The sequence below is a fragment of the Gossypium arboreum genome, chromosome 13 (assembly GCF_025698485.1).
Source record: "Gossypium arboreum isolate Shixiya-1 chromosome 13, ASM2569848v2, whole genome shotgun sequence".
Lineage (NCBI taxonomy): Eukaryota > Viridiplantae > Streptophyta > Magnoliopsida > Malvales > Malvaceae > Gossypium > Gossypium arboreum.
This window is the reverse complement of record NC_069082.1, coordinates 7,860,622-7,882,233: the sequence shown is the minus strand read 5'-3', so window position 1 is coordinate 7,882,233 and position 21,612 is coordinate 7,860,622. Positions and strand designations below refer to the sequence as shown.

At 33.1% G+C, this 21,612-nt stretch overlaps 2 protein-coding genes and 1 long non-coding RNA gene across 3 annotated transcripts; all 3 read right to left on the bottom strand.

The window, feature by feature from the left end:
* Nucleotides 1-2,886: 2,886 nt before the first annotated feature.
* LOC108485473 (glycoprotein 3-alpha-L-fucosyltransferase A) lies at nt 2,887-7,373 on the bottom strand. The gene is made up of 7 exons (XM_017789319.2): nt 6,797-7,373; nt 5,799-5,959; nt 5,052-5,293; nt 4,614-4,718; nt 4,133-4,289; nt 3,807-4,034; nt 2,887-3,468 (listed from the first exon to the last, which is right to left on the bottom strand). Exons 1-7 carry the CDS (start codon nt 7,196-7,198, stop codon nt 3,213-3,215), a joined length of 1,551 nt encoding a protein of 516 aa, XP_017644808.1. The 5' UTR covers nt 7,199-7,373; the 3' UTR covers nt 2,887-3,212.
* A 1,891-nt stretch (nt 7,374-9,264) lies between these two features.
* On the bottom strand, nt 9,265-10,187 carry LOC128286867 (uncharacterized). The gene is made up of 2 exons (XR_008277526.1): nt 9,633-10,187; nt 9,265-9,558 (listed from the first exon to the last, which is right to left on the bottom strand). It is a non-coding gene; the product is annotated as an uncharacterized LOC128286867 (long non-coding RNA).
* Nucleotides 10,188-10,809: 622 nt separating this feature from the next.
* Nucleotides 10,810-11,685, bottom strand: LOC108484162 (uncharacterized). The gene is made up of 2 exons (XM_017787851.2): nt 11,207-11,685; nt 10,810-11,121 (listed from the first exon to the last, which is right to left on the bottom strand). The coding sequence occupies exons 1-2, from the start codon at nt 11,583-11,585 to the stop codon at nt 11,030-11,032; spliced, it is 471 nt and encodes a 156-aa protein (XP_017643340.1). The 5' UTR covers nt 11,586-11,685; the 3' UTR covers nt 10,810-11,029.
* Between the last annotated feature and the right edge of the window lie 9,927 nt (nt 11,686-21,612).

Genomic DNA, 21,612 nt, shown 5'->3' with positions numbered 1-21,612 from the left:
CATTTAATTATATAACTTTTGAAAAATATTAAAATAAAATTATAGATATAATATAATATATGTAATGATTGTTACTTAAAATATATTATTTTTATATACCCTGAGATGAGACAGGTCAGAGCATTGCAAATCCAACTATGACTGTTCCATTATAAGTATTAATAAGAAATATTATTGATACTTTATTCTATTTTCCTATAATATTATAAAAGTAAATTAGACTTGTAGTTAGTGATAATTTTTTATCATTCAATTATTAAAATTACAAAATATCATTAATTATTTGATTTTTTCTTTTTGATCATTAGTCGTTGAATGGCTAACAAAAAACGACATGATAGCTTTTAAAATTTATAGTAACAATTTTAACCGTCAACATTTATATATTCTGTCAATTTAGTCTTAATTCTAAAAAAATTTAACCCTCAATATTTACACAGTATGTAATTTGATTCTTTTTTCTTTCAATTTGGCTTTTCTTTATGACCTTTCACCCAAAAAAAATAAAAATCAAAATTATCAACTAAATTTGATCGAAAATATACCAAAAATGGAAACAAACAGAAATCTAATATAATAATTTTTCATCTTTTCACATTCATTTAAAATTAACCCTCAATGTCACAAAAAAAAAAGAAACTTGTAAAATAAAAAAGAGATACTAAATTAGATAATATGTAAATGTTGAGGGTTAATTTTTTAGAATCAAGACTAAATTGACACAACGTACAACTGTTGAGGGTTAAAGTTGTTATTATGCCGACTTTAAAAATTACCAAATGATTGTTTTGTTAGTAATTTAATGGTTAGTGACAAAAAAAGAAAAAATTAAATAATTGAATGACTATTTTGTCACTTTTTATAGTTGAATAATAAAAAAAATTGCTAATAGTCGAACAACTATCAATGTAGTTTATCTTATAATAAATATTGTAGATTTATAGTTAAGCTTAATTTGCTCTTTGGTCCCTGAAGTATACCTATTTTTTTGTGTTGGTATTTAAATTTTTTATTTATTTTAATTTGGTACCTAAAGGATTGATCCGCTATGATTTTTAGTCCAATTTTTAACAAACGTTTTTAAAAAAAAACTGATGGCCAATTAAATAAAGCCACATGGCTTGATCTATATTTTCATAAACTATTTTTTGGTAAAAAGAAAATAAAATATTAAAATTAATTTTTATTCACCTCCCTTCTCAATCCTTGAAAAAAATCATTTCTACAAAAACCCATATTTGCATTTTCTTCTGTAATTTTTATATACTCTGCTTCTAATTTTACTACATGTCAGATTCAAATATCATTCTACTATCCATAGATCTATTGTTGCGGAAGGTGCGAAAACAATGGAGAAAATCTCAATCCTTTTTTGAAATGTTTGCGAAAGGTCAAGAGGAATGATGTTGCTTTTATGATGGTGGTAGAATACTCGGTTGTTGGTTCTTGATTTGAAGTTGTGGAATTTTTATGGTATAATGGATTTTTCATGAGGTTTGAATTCGCATTTCAGATCATGGGTTCTAATTATGAGTTTTTCTGAGATCTTACATTTGTTGACGATGAGATATATCATTTTCAAGCAACAGGGCACATGCTAAATTTATTTGACGAAGCAGATGAGATATTTTTAGCTTTAGGGATACAATGCCAAAAGCTTTAGTGAAAAGATGATGGAGCATTAGATTGTTATAATGTGTGAAATCTTAGGAAACCATGAAGAATTTTATTTTATTTTTTTTGTGATTTGAGATGGTTCTCGCTTTCATGATTCGATATTATATTTGATTTTACACATTTAATATGGATAGTGTTGTATTGTTTGAGTTTAATCATTCAAGTGTTTCAAACGTATTCATTCGTTTGATTCCTCCATTTCAATTGTTTTCAAACTCAGATTTTGATTCTTCTCTTTTTATTTTGTTGTTGATTTGAGTTTATGACAGCACTTATTTGTACCTAAAAAATAATCATAGCAACAAATACGAAATAAAAGAAGAGGGAAAAAAATTAACCAAAAATTAATTAAAAATACATTTTAAAATAATATTTTTTCATTTAAAAAGATTTTAGTTTTGAAAATATAAAAAACCACATATCATTATTTGTTTGGCAGCCAATTTTTTAAAATTTATATTAAAATTGGACCAAAAATCATAACAGATTAATACATTAGGTATTAAATTGAGACAAAAAATATTTAAGTACCAAAATGAAAAATGAGTACACTTCATGGGCCAAATTGTGAATTAAGCCTTATAATTATTGAGTAATTATTTAATCTATCATTAGTGAAGTTTCTTAAACTCTATAACCAAGATGTAGTTAATTTTTATATTCTTTACTACATTGTATAGTACATTTGTCAAACAGTTAACTCACTTGTAAAGTCTAAAAACTCCATTGATGGTGCATCAAATAATTTTCATTAATTATTAAAACTATATGCAATAATTATTAGATTAAGGAAATTATTTGATACACAATTAGTAAAGTTTTTAGACTTCACAAATGAAATCCTATAAAGATATAGTAAAATATTTAAAATAAATATTTTAAAAATGAAAACATTGATAAGACTACTTGTGGAATAAAAAAATACATTATAAATATACCAATTACTAACCCTTACCCTTAGGTCAAAATATGCTACCAGTCCTATGTTTTAAAAAGTTAAAATTATTATTTTAAAATAAAGTTTTTGTTAATTAAAGATATTTTAACCCAATCATCAATATTGATAGTATTATCTATATAAAAAATTGTTCATCATGACATTTATGTTAATAAATTTTGACGAAAAATACCATATTTTAAATTATTGGATTAGTTTTTATTTAATTTTCTGATTTTTAATTTTTAAAATCCAGGGACTAAATTTCAAACTTTGTCAAGTACAAAGAGTAACAACATATTTTACCTAAATAATAACATATCCAAAGCAAAACAAATTTCTCTCATTATATGATATACAAATTTTGAAGCAAAAGTTGCATTGTGGTGTGAGCTAAAATACTAATTAAGCCATCAGTAAAATTTTAAGTATGCATATACCCCATAACCTACCAATTCAGCTCATGGGAATCATGGGATCCTTACAAGAATTTGGTGAAAATCGAAACCTGCATGCGGTGACGTCGAGCTTTCAGGAAATATTTCCGGCTATAATGCCGATATTCGGAGTCCATTGTTCGTGCTTTGCTACCTTCAGTCTAGACAAATATGACTTCAAACTTTGCACAAGGGTTGCTTTGAATGTGGTTCTTAAGATCGGCATCTCGTTCGAACTTGAAGTTATATAGAGCCTGTCTCTGTGTCAACCCAACAGGGTATATTCTGTATACTTTTAGTTCATCACCACCTCTTATGGTTTCAGGTCTTTCCTGCTTCCAAACAGGCACGAGTTTTCGAGACCTGAACTTCGTAAGCACAGAAGACTTCAAGGCGTCTAGAGTCAAATTGCTCGATCTGTTCATCAATGCCAGAAATAAGGATTGCATCCCGTTTCAAAATCGAAGAAACAGTTAAAATTAGCTTCCACCAAGTGGAAGTTGCATTACACCACCTAATGCCGCATTGAGAGATTGGGTCATGCTTAAGAACTAAGATTCATGAGTTGAGACAAAGCAGCAGAAATTGAAGATAAATGGCCATGTATCATCGTGAATGAACACAACGCTACGAGATTTCAAGTTCTTTTTTCGATTGATTGTTTGTTATGATTAAAGAAAGTCTAATCAAGTCCGGGTTAAAGGATCATAAAATTGATTTGTAACATACTAATAGCTAGAGAGTAAAGAGGTTACCTCAAAAAAATAGAATCCATCTCAAACCTCCCTCGCTCTCGTACATATAAATGATATACGGTTTCTGATCCTTTGGTACACTTGCAGGGGCGTTTCCTGAAGTCTGAACTTTTTTCTTCTTTCTCCTGGATGATGGTAGCCAAGTGAATGCACAGACGACATGATGAATGAACCGCAGACATATCTAAAAGGGCCTTGAAAGAATCGGATGGGCCTTCGTACTTCCACCTAATCCATGGAGACCTCATTGTCAGCAAGATTCAACATAAGAAACAAGTTTCTCGTAAATTGACATAATTTATTACAGGGATTGAACCACACTACACCTTAATGATTGATTATAAGCATCAGGGTTTTCGGCAAGGTACTTCATTTTGTTTGCAACTGATTGAACTTCGGCTAATTCCTTAATATGTAAAATTGAACCGGGATAAGGAGCAAAGTCTTCAATATTCGGAGCACCAACTACCACGGGTATAGTTCCTATAAAAGTTAAATAATTCCATTAATCAAAGGTGAAACCAAAATGGAATGGTATAGCAATATTCAAGTCGAAAACAAACACACGAATTCTTTCCAGCCCAGACCGCAATTATCCTGACCCCATTTCTCAAAGCTTTTCCAGAAATTAGTTTTGTCACAATTGTTTTCAAATTGTTGGCAAAACTCTATTCATTTACTGATTTAATCCAAACACACACGCGCACACAAAGAAAATCCTTACGGCGACATCTAAATCCAATTTACGAGACTCAAGTAGGAAATAACAAAGTTTGTAACATCAAACATCAGAAATAACGTTCATACCTGCAATAAGAGACTGGAAAAATTTTTCAGTGACATAATCTTCCTCATTGGAGTTCTCAAAAGCCAAGCTAAACTTATAGCGTTTCAGAGCCTCAACTTTGTCCACTGCAAAAACTTACATGAAATATGTTCTTAAAATAGATCCACGAAGAGTAACCGAAATGGCTGACCAGAAGCGCTGAGTTGACTAGGGTTGTATCATAGGAAAAAGTGTAAGAACTATAAAAAAAGGAAAGCTTCGGCATAGAGAATCAGCAACCTTAGAAATGCAGGAAAATGTTTAAACTAAAAGAAAATATAGACACAGATCGCTTGTAGATTACGCATAGGAAGTACTGCAAATTAAAAATATACAACGTTTAACAATAATAGTACATCTTTCAAAGTGCATATCAGTTTATAATTAATATAAAAAAGCATAAAGAAATGAAAATTCACCTTTTCCATTGCGATTTCTATGGCAACCACCATAAGAATCTATCTTGATATTCGCCTTTTCAAGCCCAACAAGAGCTTCCAAACGAAAGTTATGGGCACCGCAGTTAGAGATGAAAGCAGCTGCCAAAGCCTGTTCAGTCTTTGGCATCACTGGTGCCATGATATCATACTCGGCCCACGAAAAATATCCGACAGGAACATCTGATGAGAGGCTAGTCGTCATTACAATATCATAACCCCTCCTAAATAAAAATGTTTAAAAAGAAAAAACTGTTAGCTTTAGAAAGACTTCCCCATTAACTAGAATCAACAGTGGAGTCTAGTTTTCCAGTGAAATAATAGGCAAATATCGAGTTTGAAGGGAAATAGTCAAATTCATTTATACTGAACATTCCAAAATAGAAGCCTGATTACTTCCAAATATATATTAGATGTATGGTAAACTATGGGAAATATAAATGCATATACATAGCCATGTCAATGTGCCTAGATTCTTGGAAACATCAAACATGTCTGTGTTGAAGCATCACAGTAGTATTGTTGTCCATAGATCATAGCTTCGAAGAGTAATTCACTTAAAATATCTTATTCGATACAAAATTAACTCTCATAGAGCAGGAAAAAAAAGCTTGCTAGAAGAGAATGTTGGGGGAAAAAAAAAAGCACTACTTAATAGAGCATCACAAAAGTCCCACAAAATTACAGGGAAAAAAAGGTGTTTGTTTCAAATGCAATGTGCTTACCCACCGTCGTGCCTGAGCAATATTATTCTCTGAATAGTACGAAGCTGATTCCATTGAGCGCAGCACAGTAGCTACTCCAGGTTCTTGAGACAAACCAAAGGCAGCATCGGGTTTCTTACTGGGATCAAATCCGAACTTACAACCCACAGCACAAGTTTTCCATTCCTACATACCATAAAAAAGGAAGTCAACAATAAACAAGGACATGTAATTTAGGCCTAAAAAGCCACTAAAACAACATTAAAGATGGGAAGAAGAATATGCAAAATGACAAGTCAACAAGCACTGGTATCATTTTAAGTCCTAACATAATTAGAGTAGAAACAAAGGGAAATGTCCACGATAAACTTAAACAATCTTTTATTGACTTCTAATACTACAAAAACAAGATCTTCTTTTTCGGAAAAGTGGTATTTTAGCATCCATGTGAGCAGAGAAAAACTCGGCTGCAGAATGTACATACAAAACCAGCAGCATATGGCAGCCCCTTACATCAATTACTACAAGCTGCTGAACCAATGGCCTAATTATTGAAACCAAAAACTTCTACAAAGACTTTTCATCCTGGTACATACATCAAAAACAATGAACTTCTAATATGCTCAATAGTATAGTGAAAAAGACCTGATGTTCCCTCAAAACAAACAAGTGCCATAAGCAGTAATTCATTTGCAAATAACACTTATCGGTAAACTTCAAAATTTCATAGACAAATCATTCAGAAAACTTCACAATCTTAAAAGCCAAAGGTTCAAACCAGCTTAGTGCTCAATAGTAATGTTGTTCAGACTCTTCATTTTTGTTGAACTATCTGTGTATGGAGATATAATTTTCAAACATCCTCCAAACACAGAGAAAAACATTGAAAAGACTAATCATACCGTATCAGGTATATACTTGTATCCTTGTATCCTACACTCACACAAAAGTCCGAGTAACATAGTCCAATACATTATATGATTAAAGAACTTGCAAAACATCAATAAAAAGTAATGAAGGAACCTGCTCAGTGCCTGAAACCCAAATGGGATCTTTGCTAAAATCCCTTGAATAAACCACGGCATCTTCTCTCTCAAGCCACTGTTCGCAGTTCTGTGCAACTCCGTTCTGATCACCACCCAAAGCTTCAATCTCATTGTCAACGCCAGATACTGCTACTCCCTCAGAAGAGTGGGATTTATAGAACATATCAGGCCATGAATCGAAAAAGGCGGCGTTTTTAGCCATGTCGAGGCGACCAAGAAACGAGATTTCAGCTATGACCACAACGGCCACTACTAAAGGCAGCAAATTGGAGCACTTTTTCTTGTGGGAAACAGATGTAGAAGATGGCGGCAACCCATTGGATACGGGTAAGCCTTCTTGGGTTCTTGACCCTTTTAGGTTTGAGACAATACCCATCATTCAAAAACAGAGTCTTCTTTTTTTTCAACGTCAAAATTTTGATGTATGATATTTTGAAGGAATTATCTGTTCATGTTTTTAGAAAAAAGAAGAAGAAAATGCTAATGACTTCAAAATTTCCTCGTTCAGAAATTCCAAGGGGACGGGGTCTACGGAAGACGTTGAAGTACTGCTTTTAGTTGAATATTATTTTGGATTTTTTGGGGGCTTTACTCTTAGGCGCCATGAAAGGGGAAAAAAAAGCCTAATTCTGTTTTTAGTCCCTGTACTATTCATATATTTAAGAGTTCGTTAAACTTTAGTTAAATTGGATGATATAATTTTTTAAAATAAAAAATGTAGTCAATTATTATTTTTGGTAAAAGAAAAGAAACCAATACAAACTAAAATCTCAAAGGAGGTCCTCAAACAGTATTAAGCCTAGACTTTTAATACGAATAATCTGGGCTAAGCTATCGACAATTAGATTACTTCCCTTAGGAACATGTTGAATTTTCAATTGCTCTATCTTTTTAAGCATCTGATGAATTCTTCTAATAATAGTAAAATTAGAGATTCCCGTATCATCTTCCATGATAACTTTTATAGCTTCAATACTATCAGTTTAAATAAAGACATTTTGGAAACACCTATCTACCATAAGATTGAGCCCATCCAAAATCCCCCGGAACTCTACCTGCAAAATTGAACAATTACCCAAATATCTCGCAAGCCTTATAATTCACTCTCCCATGTGATCTCTCATGCAACCTATAGTAGCTGCAAAACTCTTGTCAATCCTAACTGAACTATCAACTATTGGATATAGGCCAATTAGGTAGATTGCTTCACATTTCAAACTTTGAGATCAAGGAAACTGAGGAATATTATACTTCAATTATTAAATAAAGAGTAAGAAACTAAATTACTGAAATTGAAAATAGTAAGAGTCAATTTAGAATGTGCAAAGAGTATAGGGACTGAATTTGTGAATAGTTTGTTTCAATTCTTTTCCCTTTTATTCCTTTTTTCGTTTTGCTAGATTATTATGAAATTTACACATTCAAATCGAGGCTATTTGTTAGAAAAGGAATTTATAATTTAAAATATTATTTTAATAAATAAGTCAAATATGTATAATTTTATAAAGAAATATCTTTTAAATAAAAACAGAAAATTGGATATATAGGTTTTTCTTCAGCAAAAACGATATTTTGTTTAATTAGTTGGTGTTGAGATTTAATTTGATTTTTTTTTATCGATACCTTATTACGAAGTGTTCGAAACCTTATTAAAGAAGTTTCTTTTTACTGCAGAGAATTTGATATATTCTAAAATATATGGTCACAATATATCTTAGTTACGTATAAATATAATTGGTGTAATTCTAAATTCAGTCCCCTAACATTTACTATTTTTAACTTTTTATCCCCCCACCCCCATGTTTTTAACTTCTTCCATCACTTTCTTTGTTAAATGTTTGTTTCTCTATTTCCTCCTCAGTGTGACTCATCGTTATATATATATATATAAGGTATAGTTCACTGATGTAACATATTGGAGGTAATTAGGCTACATATGTGGTGCTATGTTGCTCTTAGAAATTACACGTGTTGGGGAGCTAGCCAAGCGAGTAGCTGAACCATACCTCACCAACTATAATGAGTAGCGAGCACACGTATCGGGCAAATAATATTTACATGGTATGCTCTATATTATTTGTATAACATACTTTGGCCCCTAATTTTAAATTTTATTCAATTAACTTTTTAGATAGTGTACGCTACATAAGGTTTTAACAAATACATAAAATTATTAAATATTCATAAAATACTCAAAAAATCAATTCATATCAACAATTCAACAATGTGAACTGTAATGCAAACTATCACACAAAAAATAATTGTAATTTGATTAAAATTGAAGGTTAAGGATTGAAATGATAAAAAAGTATTTAATATCAAATTAATAAAATGAATTAAAAGGTTATATCTATCATTATACCAATATAATTTAGTTTGTACCGTGTGTACAAGTCTGCATCATGCGGCTGGAAACCAATAATAAATCTAAAGAAAAAAAACCGCTTTACAGAGCAAACCAGCATTGGAATTTCAATTGCTTACAGTTTTAGGCAACATTAAGAATATTATATTGTCTGTTTTGCATTATACTATGTCATCAAGATTCTAAATTTATATGCCTTACCTCCAAATAAAAGCATCTTTGATACATCTGGAGTTCTTTTTTTCTGAAAAAAAGGTACCACAACTCCTAACCTAGTTAAACAACCCTCCAACTCTAGTTCAGACTCAGGTTTTTCGAGTTCGGGCTCATTTTGCCAATCTACAGATCCCTGGATAGCCAACGGTTCAGATAGCCTGGAGAAGTTTGCTAACAATTCAAGTCTAAACTAAGTAGGGAGAAAAAAAAGGATGAAAAAGGAAACCCATACTTGAATTCAATGTATGCTAAATCTTCTGACAATCTGCACAATCACACCATGTTGTGCCCATCCTGTTGTATAAAGCCACTTGCAAGACAATCAACAGAAATCAACTCTTGCTACTAATGCATTCTCACCTACAATTTTTCTTCAAAAACTAGTAACATCAACTCATTTTGAGATCTATATATTGCTTCATTATGTTTCTTTATGCTGGATCTTACTAAAACACAGTTCCTCTTCTTCACATAGCATGTCTCCACTTCAAGTTTGTTTGGATGTAATTTAGTGATAAACCGGGGTTTGATATTGTTCGGTCCAAACTGGCATTACGTCCATTTCATACTCCGAAAACTAACATATCTTTAATAGTAACAAGCTACAAAATCCAGGCAGATGTCACAAGAAGCTGTACATTCACTAAATCTAGAGACACCAAAGAAGGATGACAACTAATCATGATACTTCACATCAGTAAGATCAAGCTGCTTGCACCAGTGACTGGTTTTAAACCAGTAACATAAACAAAAAGGGGCGTTCATGTTAGGGAAAGTAAACAAGTTTACTTACACAAAAGCTCCAGGTAAATGATGCACGTCCGAGGAAAAGTACAATGCATATGTTAGTTAGCACGGAACAGAGGAACTCATAGCAAATGTGAATAATGATAGAATGAAGACAAAAACAAGATGGCAGATTGAGGATAATTAGATTTTACCGCTCATGCAGCTATCCAAGAGATGCTGCTCTGAATTTCTTGCTGGTTTGCAAGATAAAGATCTTATTACTTCTCGAGTAGATTTCATCGTTCGAAAATACAGTTTCCCTTGGAATGGGGAGTACTGAACTTATTCTACCAGCAGATGTAAAATGATATAAAAACGGACTTCCATGGATATCACAAGAATCAACAGCGCTTTCCAACTAAGGGTCACTGCTCTTATAGTTTATCTTCTAGCAGCGCCATCTTGTAACAAATGGAAGCTTTGCAAAGGGAACAAGAGCATGCTGTAAATCTACAAATCCAAATAAACGAAGCAATTCACCTCGATTATTCTTATCATAATATTCCCAGCATGCATTAGATCGGGCTAAGGGTTGCAATGTTCTCCAAGATACTTGTTTTAAGCCTGTAAGAAACTAGAATCACATCTTTCATGAAGATATAAAAGGAAACAATTGGAAATTTTCTAATAAAAATCACTAATTTTCAATAAAAAAAATTAAAATTTAACAACAATCCAATCCAGCACACTTTAAAATTTTCTAGTATTCCTAAACCCTAAACCTAAATCATGTCTTAGAATACAAAATTGAAGTTTAGAACTAAAAACTAATTACTATATCAAAAATTGTTATCGCCTCTATACAAAAAGTACACAAGAAATGAAAACCTCCACAATAAATCACTTTGGTCCGCGTGGAAACTGCCGCACCGAACATGCCACCACCTGAGCCCATTGACGCAACTTAATCTTAACCGTCTCCGGATCATCGCCTATAACACAAAATTTCAAATCAAACAATTAAGAACGCCGTTTAATTGAACTTACTAAGAAATTTACTTTGATACTGAATTTTACCTTGATCAATTATCGAGTTAGCGCTACCGGCGTCACTAAAAGAGTCCATCGATGACGCGGACGAAGACCTCGATATCCTGCCATTGTACTGACGATTAACGGCACAGTAAAACGGCAAAGCGGGTAAAGCATGGGATAGTTTCGGATCTAACTCAGGCGAATCTGGTTCGAAGCCGAAACCTAAATCTAAACAACCTTTGAGCTCATCCAAATCATCTTCCGTGAAGCTCTGACTACGGCGGATCCCCGAGCCGTAAACTTCCTTCCGCCTGAGCCACGCCTCGTCTCGCTCAGCGTCAGGAGACCATGACCGCTGCTTGAACAAAGGACTTGATTGTTGCGAGGGAGGAGGTAGCGGAGGCACGTAGCGTTTCGACATTGAGTTCACGGCATCCACAAAACGACGTCTCTCGCGGAGGCTGGGGTTTTCGAGGTCGGCGAGGGAGAGAGAGGGATCGAGATTTATGCAATCATATATAAGCAAATTTATACACGTAATTGGACTTGGGAGTAATTTGCTACTTTTGAGAGGGATATTTTTGGAATATTTTATTCATCTATATAGGTTGTAATGTTTGCGATACCTTAGATTAATTGTTGAAAATTTTAAATAAATCAGAAGTTAAATTTTTAAATAATTTAAATTTTTATATAAAATAATTATTTTATGGAAAATATATTCAATTAATTTTATTTCATTGATTTATTTATTTTAATATTACATCTATATTATATAGTCAAACCTATAATTGGATTCTAAATCATTGTTACATTATTAAAAGGTTTTATTTTAATAAAATAAATAAATATTATTTTGAAAATATTTTTAAATTTTAATAAAAATCAAGAAAATGCATGCATGAAATGGATTTTAAAATTCAAGACACTATAATCATTATTCTCTCGTCTTTTAACATTTCAACCAAAATCATATTTAATTTTCATGTCAATCTTTTAATAAATATATTACATAATTATTTTCATTCACATTGTGAGTGTGTTATACGGTAAATAATTTACATTTACAATTTAATTTTATTTAAAATAAGATGAAATATTTAAAATAAGATTAAAATGTATAATGAAAATTTTCATAACTTAAAATTTACATTTATCAAACAATCTAATTATGTTATGCACTTAATTTTAAGTAGTTTCTCAAACATATTTTATAACTGAGGGAGTTGTTTAATAAATTGAAAATTTAAGTACTAAAAACTTGACATGCCTTTATTAAAACAACAAAAATTAAAATTTGTTCGATTCCCAAAGAAAAATGTTTACATAGCTCAAGAAACCTCCAAAACAAAACCATTTGAGCAAAACAAACCAGAAAAGAAAACACTTGAGTTCCTCTGTATGCCAGCCTTGAAAATCCTTCAACTCCAGTCCCAAATCGCCAATAGAAGCAATATTATGAAGCATTTTCGTATAAACGATGTTTAAAATCGAATATGCAACACATCTCATAGATCACACATTGTCTGAAACAACTCAGCTAGACCCTGTCGCCTCCTCAGCCACTAGGTCCATAATCGTCGGAGGGCCCTCCTCCACCCACTACATGTCTCGCTTTCAGAGAAATCCCTCAATTGCTAAAAGGTGAGCCATTCAATTTCCACCCCTTTTGATGTGTTGATATTTAAACCTCTCAAAATGCAATACTAATCGGTTGGCCTCCTATATATAAGTACTAATCTCCAATCTGTCAACCTTTTGTGCTTTTAATTTTGAAATAACCACTATGGAGTCACATTCCAAAAGAACACGGCGAAAACTCATGTGTTGTGCAAACGGAATGGCCTGAACTGCAGCTAAGGCCTCTGCCACTTCAGCAGATAGGACATTCTTGTTCCAAGTACTAGAGGCTCCCATTACCAACCCTGCCTCATCTTTTATGACAGATATTGCGTTGGAAAATTGTAGATTCTTATAAAAACCTACATCAAAGTTTACTTTTAACCATCAGGGCTCTGGAGGGCACCATCTCACCGGAGGTCTTTACGTGCTTGTCGGGTAAGTCTTCTCCAATAGCACCAGTTCTTTAACATATCCTAGCACAAAATTACACAAATCATTTACTATTTGTCTTTTGCCTTCATGCATCAATTTATTTCGCAACATCAGAGATTTGCCTACATATATGTAGATTTTGTCTAGTAGGCACATAGTTATGTATAATTCTCCATGTTGTAATTTTCATCTTTTCTAGGACTTTTGTTTCCCAAAGGTATTTGTATAAAAGCCTCATGTAGGTCTCAATATCTCTGTAAAGATCATCATCTGACTTAGGAAAACCCCTCAATGGCACTCGGTAGCCACTCTGGACTGTATACTTACCAGGCTCATCAGGACACCATCGTATTTATCTACTAGGCCATTGGGCGGCAACGGGATACAAAGAATCCTCTTAGCCTCTTACTCATTAAAGGTATTCCTCACAACATAATCTTTCCAAGTCCCTTCTTTAGCATCAATCAAATCTGTAACCATAGAAATACCATCAACCTTGTCTAATTGAATAATCGTTGGTTTGTCCCCAGGCGACCAAGTTGTATCCCATACCGGAATATGCTCACTATTCCAAAGCTTCAGCTGCTACCTTTCAGCAAAAGTCCCTTTACGGCCAAGACACTCCTCCAAATTGCCGAAAGTTGACTCTTTAACTCAATTCTCATGAAATCACTATCCGCATAATATTTAGATTGCAAAATTGATGCTACTAGAGATATAGGGTTACAAATAAGTCTCCAACCTTGTTTAGCTAGAAACGCAAAATTAAATTTCGCTAGCTGCCTAAACCCCAATCCACCCTATTTCTTTAAATTACATAAAGCCTCCCATGTACCCCAATTTATTCCACGATTTGATTGGAATTTTTGCCACCATTAGCAACTAAACACGATTTCAATATCCTCGCAAAAGGTTTTTGGTAATAGAAAACATGAAATGACATAAGTAGGCTTAGCTTGTAAGACCGATTTAATAAAAAAAATTTACCTCCCTATGACAACCAACGATTGGACCACCCACTGATTTTTCCTTTAATTCAATCCAAAATAAGATAGAATTGAGCTCTCTTATTACGCCCTATTATTATGAGAAGGCCCAAATACTTCTCTGGGTTTAAAGGGCATTTCACCCTAACTCATTTTCCACTAAAACTCGGGTCTCATCAGCAACTCTTGAACTAAAGTAGACCAGAGACTTACTAAAGTTAATAACCTGCCCGAAACAAGCCTCGTATTCAGCCAAAACATTCTTAATATTTGTCGCCCTAGCCACTAATGCCTCCCTAAATAAAATATTATTGTTAGCACGAGCAACTCAACTTTGCCCATTTTACCAACCTATCCTGTATCGCTAACCGGAGCAAAACAGACAACCCCTCTATGCAAAACAAGAATAAGAAATGGCTTAGAGGGTCACCTTGTAGCCCACAAGTGGGTGAAATAAAACCTCTGGTTTGCCTATTCAACACCACTAAATAACTAACAGTCTTCACACATCTCATAACCAGCTCAACCAAATCCACTCGAAAACCTATTTTTAACATCATATCTTCAATCATATGTCATTCCACCCTATCATAGGCCTTACTCATATCCAAATTAAGCGCAAAAAATCCATATCTATTCTTAGTCCTTTTTTTTTTTAAAGAATGTAGCAACTCAAATACGACAATAACATTATATGCTATAAGTTTACCTGGTATGAACGCACTCTGTGCTTTATTAATACAATGAGGCATAATCATTTGTAATTGATGGACAATTTCCTTAGTAATAAGTTTCAAAATAACATTACATAAGCTTATTGGACGACAGTGTGTCATATTAATAGGCATAGATTGTTTTGGGATAAGCAATATATTTTTATGATTAACCTCTACCATTGGTCCTCTATTATTCATAATATCAAGGCATTAAGAGCTTACCTCTAAGCTAATAATGTGCCAAAACTGTTGGTAGAACAAAGTCGGCATACTATCCTCCCTCGGTGCCTTTGTAGGATACATTCTCCACATCGCTACACCAATCTTTTCTTCAGTGAATCGAGAGCACAAAAAATCATCCATGCCATCAGAAACATGAACTAGAATTCCCATCAAAAGCCTCGTATTATCGCCCCTACCCCTTGAAGTAACCAGATCAGTGAAGTATCTACAAGCAATTTGTTGCATCTCCTCATTTCCCGCACTCATTCTACCTTCTTCATCTTCGAGCTGTCCTACATAATTAATTTTCCTACGTTGGAAATCCATTCTTTGAAAAAACCCAGTATTACAATCCTCATTCCTCAACCAGTTAGCTCTTGCTCTCTGTTCCTAATAGCGTTCCCTTTTTAACAATCTCCAAATTGAGCTATATTTTTGTGATGACCAATTACTCCAGCGCTTCATTAGTCGGATATGAATTATTAAGCTCGTCAAGCTTCTACCTTAATTTATTCAAGGTCATTCGAGACAACTGTCTATTCTCTCAAGCCCAATTCATCAAACCATGCTCGACATATCGAATTATATCCAGTATAGACCCATCTGAGCTATTCCATAATCTTTTAACCTCTCTTTTACAAGACTCTTCAAGCAATAATGTTGCCTCAAATCTAAACTCACATATACTTTGTTCCTGTCGATCTACCCTCCTACAAATGTTAAGTAAAATTGGGCAATGATCAGATATCGAATGCATGCAATACTTGAGAGAAAAATTAGGAAATAAATTATTCCATTTTGGATTTGCCACTCCCCTATCAAGCATTTCCTGTATGTTATTGTGGGCCAATCTCCAATGTTCCCATGTAAACTAGTGGTCTTGATATCCCAAATTCGACAAATTACAATCTTCCAAAGCTATCATGAAAGCCTCAATTCCTCGCTCATCCCTCAGCCTCCCATTTGTTTCTCATAAGAATATATAATCTCATTAAAATCCTCCATAATCAGCCACAGTATCGCACTTTTAGCAGAAAAATCTTGTAAATGATCCTACAAATAGTGTCTCAAGTTCTTTACAAGATGCCCATAAAACCCAGTAAACCTCCAATGAACACTTTCTACTTCTTCTTCAATATTTATATCAATATGGCTCAACGAGAAGCTCCATTCTAAAGATAAACCACCCATTGTACCATCACTACTAATATTGATTCCCTCCATCAATCCCCAGCTCCTCCATCTTCGAACTATGTAGCTTTGTTTTCATGAAAAAGTTACATCAAGATTAATCTCCCTCAGCACCTACCAAAGGTAATGTCTTGCACGGGGGTTCCCCAAACCCCAGACATTTCAGCATAATATTTTCATTGTATTCGACTGCTCTGTCTGTAGAGCCAACCGATATCTCAGAATCATGAACAAAGACATATCTATCAATAGCTTTCCCTGAATTCATTCTACTAGAAACAAAAGAAAACCGAGTATTACGAGGCCTCTTATCCCTTTCCCCTAATTTCTATTGGACAATCCTCCTTTATCAACTCTCTATTTGGATCAAGATTCTCTAAATCCCCAACATCAAAATTTACTCTTCCCCCATTTCAAACCAAGATTGGCCTCTACTTGCCTTAAAAAAATTGCATGCATTTTAGAATAAACATTGTATATTTTTATTTCTTCCCATCCTGTCTACTCTCTAGAGTTCTCTTTAGTTCCCTCAATCGTGGTCCCTCCTCCTTCTCCCTTAATCACGGACTCGATGCCACCATTTCTTGTTTAGGGATCGCGTTAATCGATAAATTCTAGCTAAGCAGAACCTTTCCGAATGACCCAATTTGCGACATAGAAAATAGAACGCCGATAGTTTCTCATAATGGAAACACGCATAGAGATACCATTTACTACCCAAAATAAGCTTCTTATTCCTTATTAACGGATTTCTCATATCAATCCGAAACAAAGTCGGCATACCATCCTCCCTCGGTGCCTTTGTAGGATACATTCTCCACATTGCCACACCAATCTTTTCTTCAGTGAATCGAGAGCACAAAAAATCATCCATGCCATCAGAAACATGAACTAGAATTCCCATCAAAAGCCTCGTATTATCACCCCTACCCCTTGAAGTAACCAGATCAGTGAAGTATCTACAAGTAATTTGTTGCATCTCCTCATTTCCCGCACTCATTCTACCTTCTTCATCTTCGAGCTGTCCTACATAATTAATTTTCCTACGTTGGAAATCCATTCTTTGAAAAAACCCAGTATTACGATCCTCATTCCTCAACCAGTTAACTCTTGCTCTCTGTTCCCAATAGCGTTCCCTTTTTAACAATCTCCAAATTGAGCTATATTTTTGTGATGACCAATTACTCCAGCGCTTCATTAGTCGGATATGAATTATTAAGCTCGTCAAGCTTCTACCTTAATTTATTCAAGGTCATTCGAGACAACTGTCTATTCTCTCAAGCCCAATTCATCAAACCACGCTCGACATATCGAATTATATCTAGTATAGACCCATCTGAGCTATTCCATAATCTTTTAACCTCTCTTTTACAAGACTCTTCAAGCAATAATGTTGCCTCAAATCTAAACTCACATGTACTTTGTTCCTGTCGATCTACCCTCCTACAAATGTTAAGTAAAATTGGGCAATGATCAGATATCGAATGCATGCAATACTTGAGAGAAAAATTAGGAAATAAATTATTCCATTTTGGATTTGCCACTCCCTTATCAAGTATTTCCTGTATGTTATTGTGGGCCAATCTCCAATGTTCCCATGTAAACTAGTGGTCTTGATATCCCAAATTCGACAAATTACAATCTTCTAAAGCTATCATGAAAGCCTCAATTCCTCGCTCATCTCTCAGCCTCCCCTTTGTTTCTCATAAGAATACATAATCTCATTAAAATCCTCCATAATCAGCCACAGTATCGCACTTTTAGCAGAAAAATCTTGTAAATGATCCTACAAATAGTGTCTCAAGTTCTTTACAAGATGCCCATAAAACCCAGTAAACCTCCAATGAGCACTTTCTACTACTTCTTCAATATTTATATCAATATGGCTCAACGAGAAGCTCCATTCTAAAGATAAACCACCCATTGTACCATCACTACTAATATTGATTCCCTCCATCAATCCCCAGCTCCTCCATCTTCGAACTATGTAGCTTTGTTTTCATGAAAAAGTTACATCAAGATTAATCTCCCTCAGCACCTACCAAAGGCAATGTCTTGCACGGGGGTTCCCCAAACCCCAGACATTTCAGCATAATATTTTCATTGCATTCGACTGCTCTGTCTGTAGAGCCAACCGATATCTCAGAATCATGAACAAAAACATATCCATCAATAGCTTTCCCTAAATTCATTCTACTAGAAACAAAAGAAAACCGAGTATTACGAGGCCTCTTATCCCTTTCCCCTAATTTCTATTGGACAATCCTCCTCTATCAACTCTCTATTTGGATCAAGATTCTCTAAATCCCCAACATCAAAATTTACTCTTCCCCCATTTCAAACCAAGATTGGCCTCTACTTGCCTTAAAAAAATTGCATGCATTTTAGAATAAACATTGTATATTTTTATTCTTCCCATCCTGTCCACTCTCTAGAGTTCTCTTTAGTTCCCTCAATCGTGGTCCCTCCTCCTTCTCCCTTAATCACGGACTCGATGCCACCATTTCTTGTTTAGGGATCGCGTTAATCGATAAATTCTAGCTAAGCAGAACCTTTCCGAATGACCCAATTTGCGACATAGAAAATAGAACGCCGATAGTTTCTCATAATGGAAACACGCATAGAGATACCATTTACTACCCAAAATAAACTTCTTATTCCTTATTAACGGATTTCTCATATCAATCCGAACCCGAATTTGTATATAGCCTTTATACCCTTGATGTAAATATTTCACATCATACTCTAAAAATCACCTTACAAAATCTCTAAACTATTTGGCCATCGTCTCTGACCTCAGGCTTGTTAGGAGATCGTGAACCTGGACCCAAAAATCAGACCAACACAGCAACCCTAGCATGGGATCCTCCTATTCCCGCAATCTATGAAATACGAACAAATGATTATTAAATGTCCAATGACTCCCTTCCAAAAGTTGATCCAGATTTATCTTATAATAGAATTGAAACATAAATCGCTTTTCCCCTAGATCTGTTATTGTAACACCTCCATGCGAATGCCATAAATTAACCAAGGTTGCTTGGTATTGCACAATGCTCACTGTTAAGGAATCGTCGACTACACTCAGATCCGCCCCCTCCTCTCTCGTCTCCTTACCCAAATCGACATTCCAACCCACCTCCTCTCCATCAGTAATCAACAACGCCGTTAAGCCCTATTTCATTCTTGAAGCACTGCCATCTATCAAAACCCTAAACTAGATTCAAAACGTGCTATTAGAAGTAGACTAAAAACGTGCTATTAGAAGTAGACTAATATGCTTCTTTTCAAAATTGAAACACAACACTAAAAATTAAGGGTTGAAAATTTAAACATTGAATTTAAGTTATAAAATTTGTTTGTTATACATATTTCTTAAATTTAAATATGAAATATAATTAGATGATTTGATAAATACAATTTTAAAAATTTTAAAATAAAGTATTTAAAAGATAAAATAAATAAAATAAAAAGAATTGAAAATTTTCTACTAAGTGATAGGTAGCTCTTTATCTACTTATCATTTTCCACACTTTTCATTGAAAAATTCAATCATTTGATTTTTATTATGAATTATCAAATGTGTTTAAAAATTTAAATAACTGAAAATATTAATTTTTAGCTAATTTATTTTCAATGGTTATCAAACAAGGCTTAGGAGTTGTCGATAAATTGAAAATTTAAGTGTTGAAAAATTAAGTACTTAATTTTAAACATAAGTGTTCAATATAATCATATTATTTGGTAAAAGTAAATATTGATTTTGTTAATTTTAATTTTATTAATATAATATTTTATATTATTTTGGATAGATTTAGATAAAAGTTAAATATGATAATTGAATATCTTAATTTTTAAAATATATATATATATAAAATTTTAATAAAGTAAAATCAACTTAATATTTTTAATTGAGTGTTAATTAGTTACCTATCTATTTATCCTATACAACATTTTTTTATTTAAAATTTTATAATAAGTAAAATAATATAAAAACATTATGAAACACATTTAAAATAATAAAATGTTGAAATGAAAATTTGTAATGATTGATTTTTAACAATTATTGATCAACACTTAATTTCTTTTCAATTTATCATAGGATGTTTGGTGGGTTGAATTGAACCTATTTTGAATTAGTGAAAACTTCTCTGATTCTTTTAGAAAAATACCCACCTAATAATGCAAGGTAAAAATGCCAATAAATTGCCAGTGTTTGAATTGTTTAGGAATATTAGTTTTGTGGGGAAAGGGTTTCTATTATTATTATTATTAAAAACTATTTTTTGGGGGATTTGTTATTCCTTGCATTGCTTTTATATTATTTTAATTTGATAGAAACGAATATTCTCTTCCTTTTTACTTTATATTTTACAAAGTTAAATTCTTTTTAAAACAACTGACTTGAGTAGATTGAGTTTTAGTTCAATTAACACGAGTATTATTATCAATATAGGAGGATGTAGATTCAAGTGCACTAAAACACATTATAAAATTTGTTAACAGAATCCCACGTGTCCTAAGTTCACTAACAGCAATAATATATCATGTTTACGAGTCTCCTTAACGGTGGAATTAACTGTGGTCAAAGTATTTGATGAACCATTAAGTGCTGATGTGGCGGAGAGCTTAATTATTTTTAATTATTTTGCAATAGTTCTTTTAACATTTAAGCCTATTTTAAAAAAAATTAAAATATTTTATAAAATTATTTAAAATTTTAAAAAAATAAAAAACTATAAAAACATAGACAATTACATAAAAAATTGTAAAATGTTATTATAATTATATATTACAGTTCATCATTGTGAACCCTGACACCAACTTTCCTCGTACTAAAACAATTATTATCACGCATCTCAAGCTGCAAATACTAAATTCATTGTCACTCAAACCTAAAAATGTCAATAAGTCGGGGTTGAGATTCGGTTTCAAAAAATTTGTCAAGTCTAAGCTTATTTTCCAACTGGTTTAACCCGCCTAAAACACCCGTTTTAGTATAAAAAATAAGATATATTAAAAAATATTTTTAGTTGATATTTTTATAAATAAATTTAAATTTTAAAAATATTATTTTATTATTTAAATTGAATTTGGATTGGATTGGGTTGAGTTGAGACGAGATGAAAAATCATTGTCCCTGAGTCGAGCCAAATGAGCTACCCTACCTTTGGACAGGTCTATTCAAACCCTTCACTTGGCATTGTATATAAGTCTAATCACCATTACACTTCAATCTTCTCATTTCCTTATTACTAAAATCAAAGACTCCATAGAA

Bases quoted from the DNA above. Each gene is read 5' to 3' on its own strand.
- LOC108485473 (XM_017789319.2), bottom strand. From the start codon at position 7,198: ATGATGGGTATTGTCTCAAACCTAAAAGGGTCAAGAACCCAAGAAGGC. The intron at 5,960-6,796 runs GTTCCTTCATTA...TATGGTATGTAG, and splicing joins GGGTTTCAGGCACTGAGCAG to GAATGGAAAACTTGTGCTGT. The intron at 4,035-4,132 runs GTGTAGTGTGGT...TCCATGGATTAG, and splicing joins GCTTATAATCAATCATTAAG to GTGGAAGTACGAAGGCCCAT.
- LOC108484162 (XM_017787851.2), bottom strand. From the start codon at position 11,585: ATGTCGAAACGCTACGTGCCTCCGCTACCTCCTCCCTCGCAACAATCA. The intron at 11,122-11,206 runs GTAAAATTCAGT...TTTGTGTTATAG, and splicing joins TAACTCGATAATTGATCAAG to GCGATGATCCGGAGACGGTT.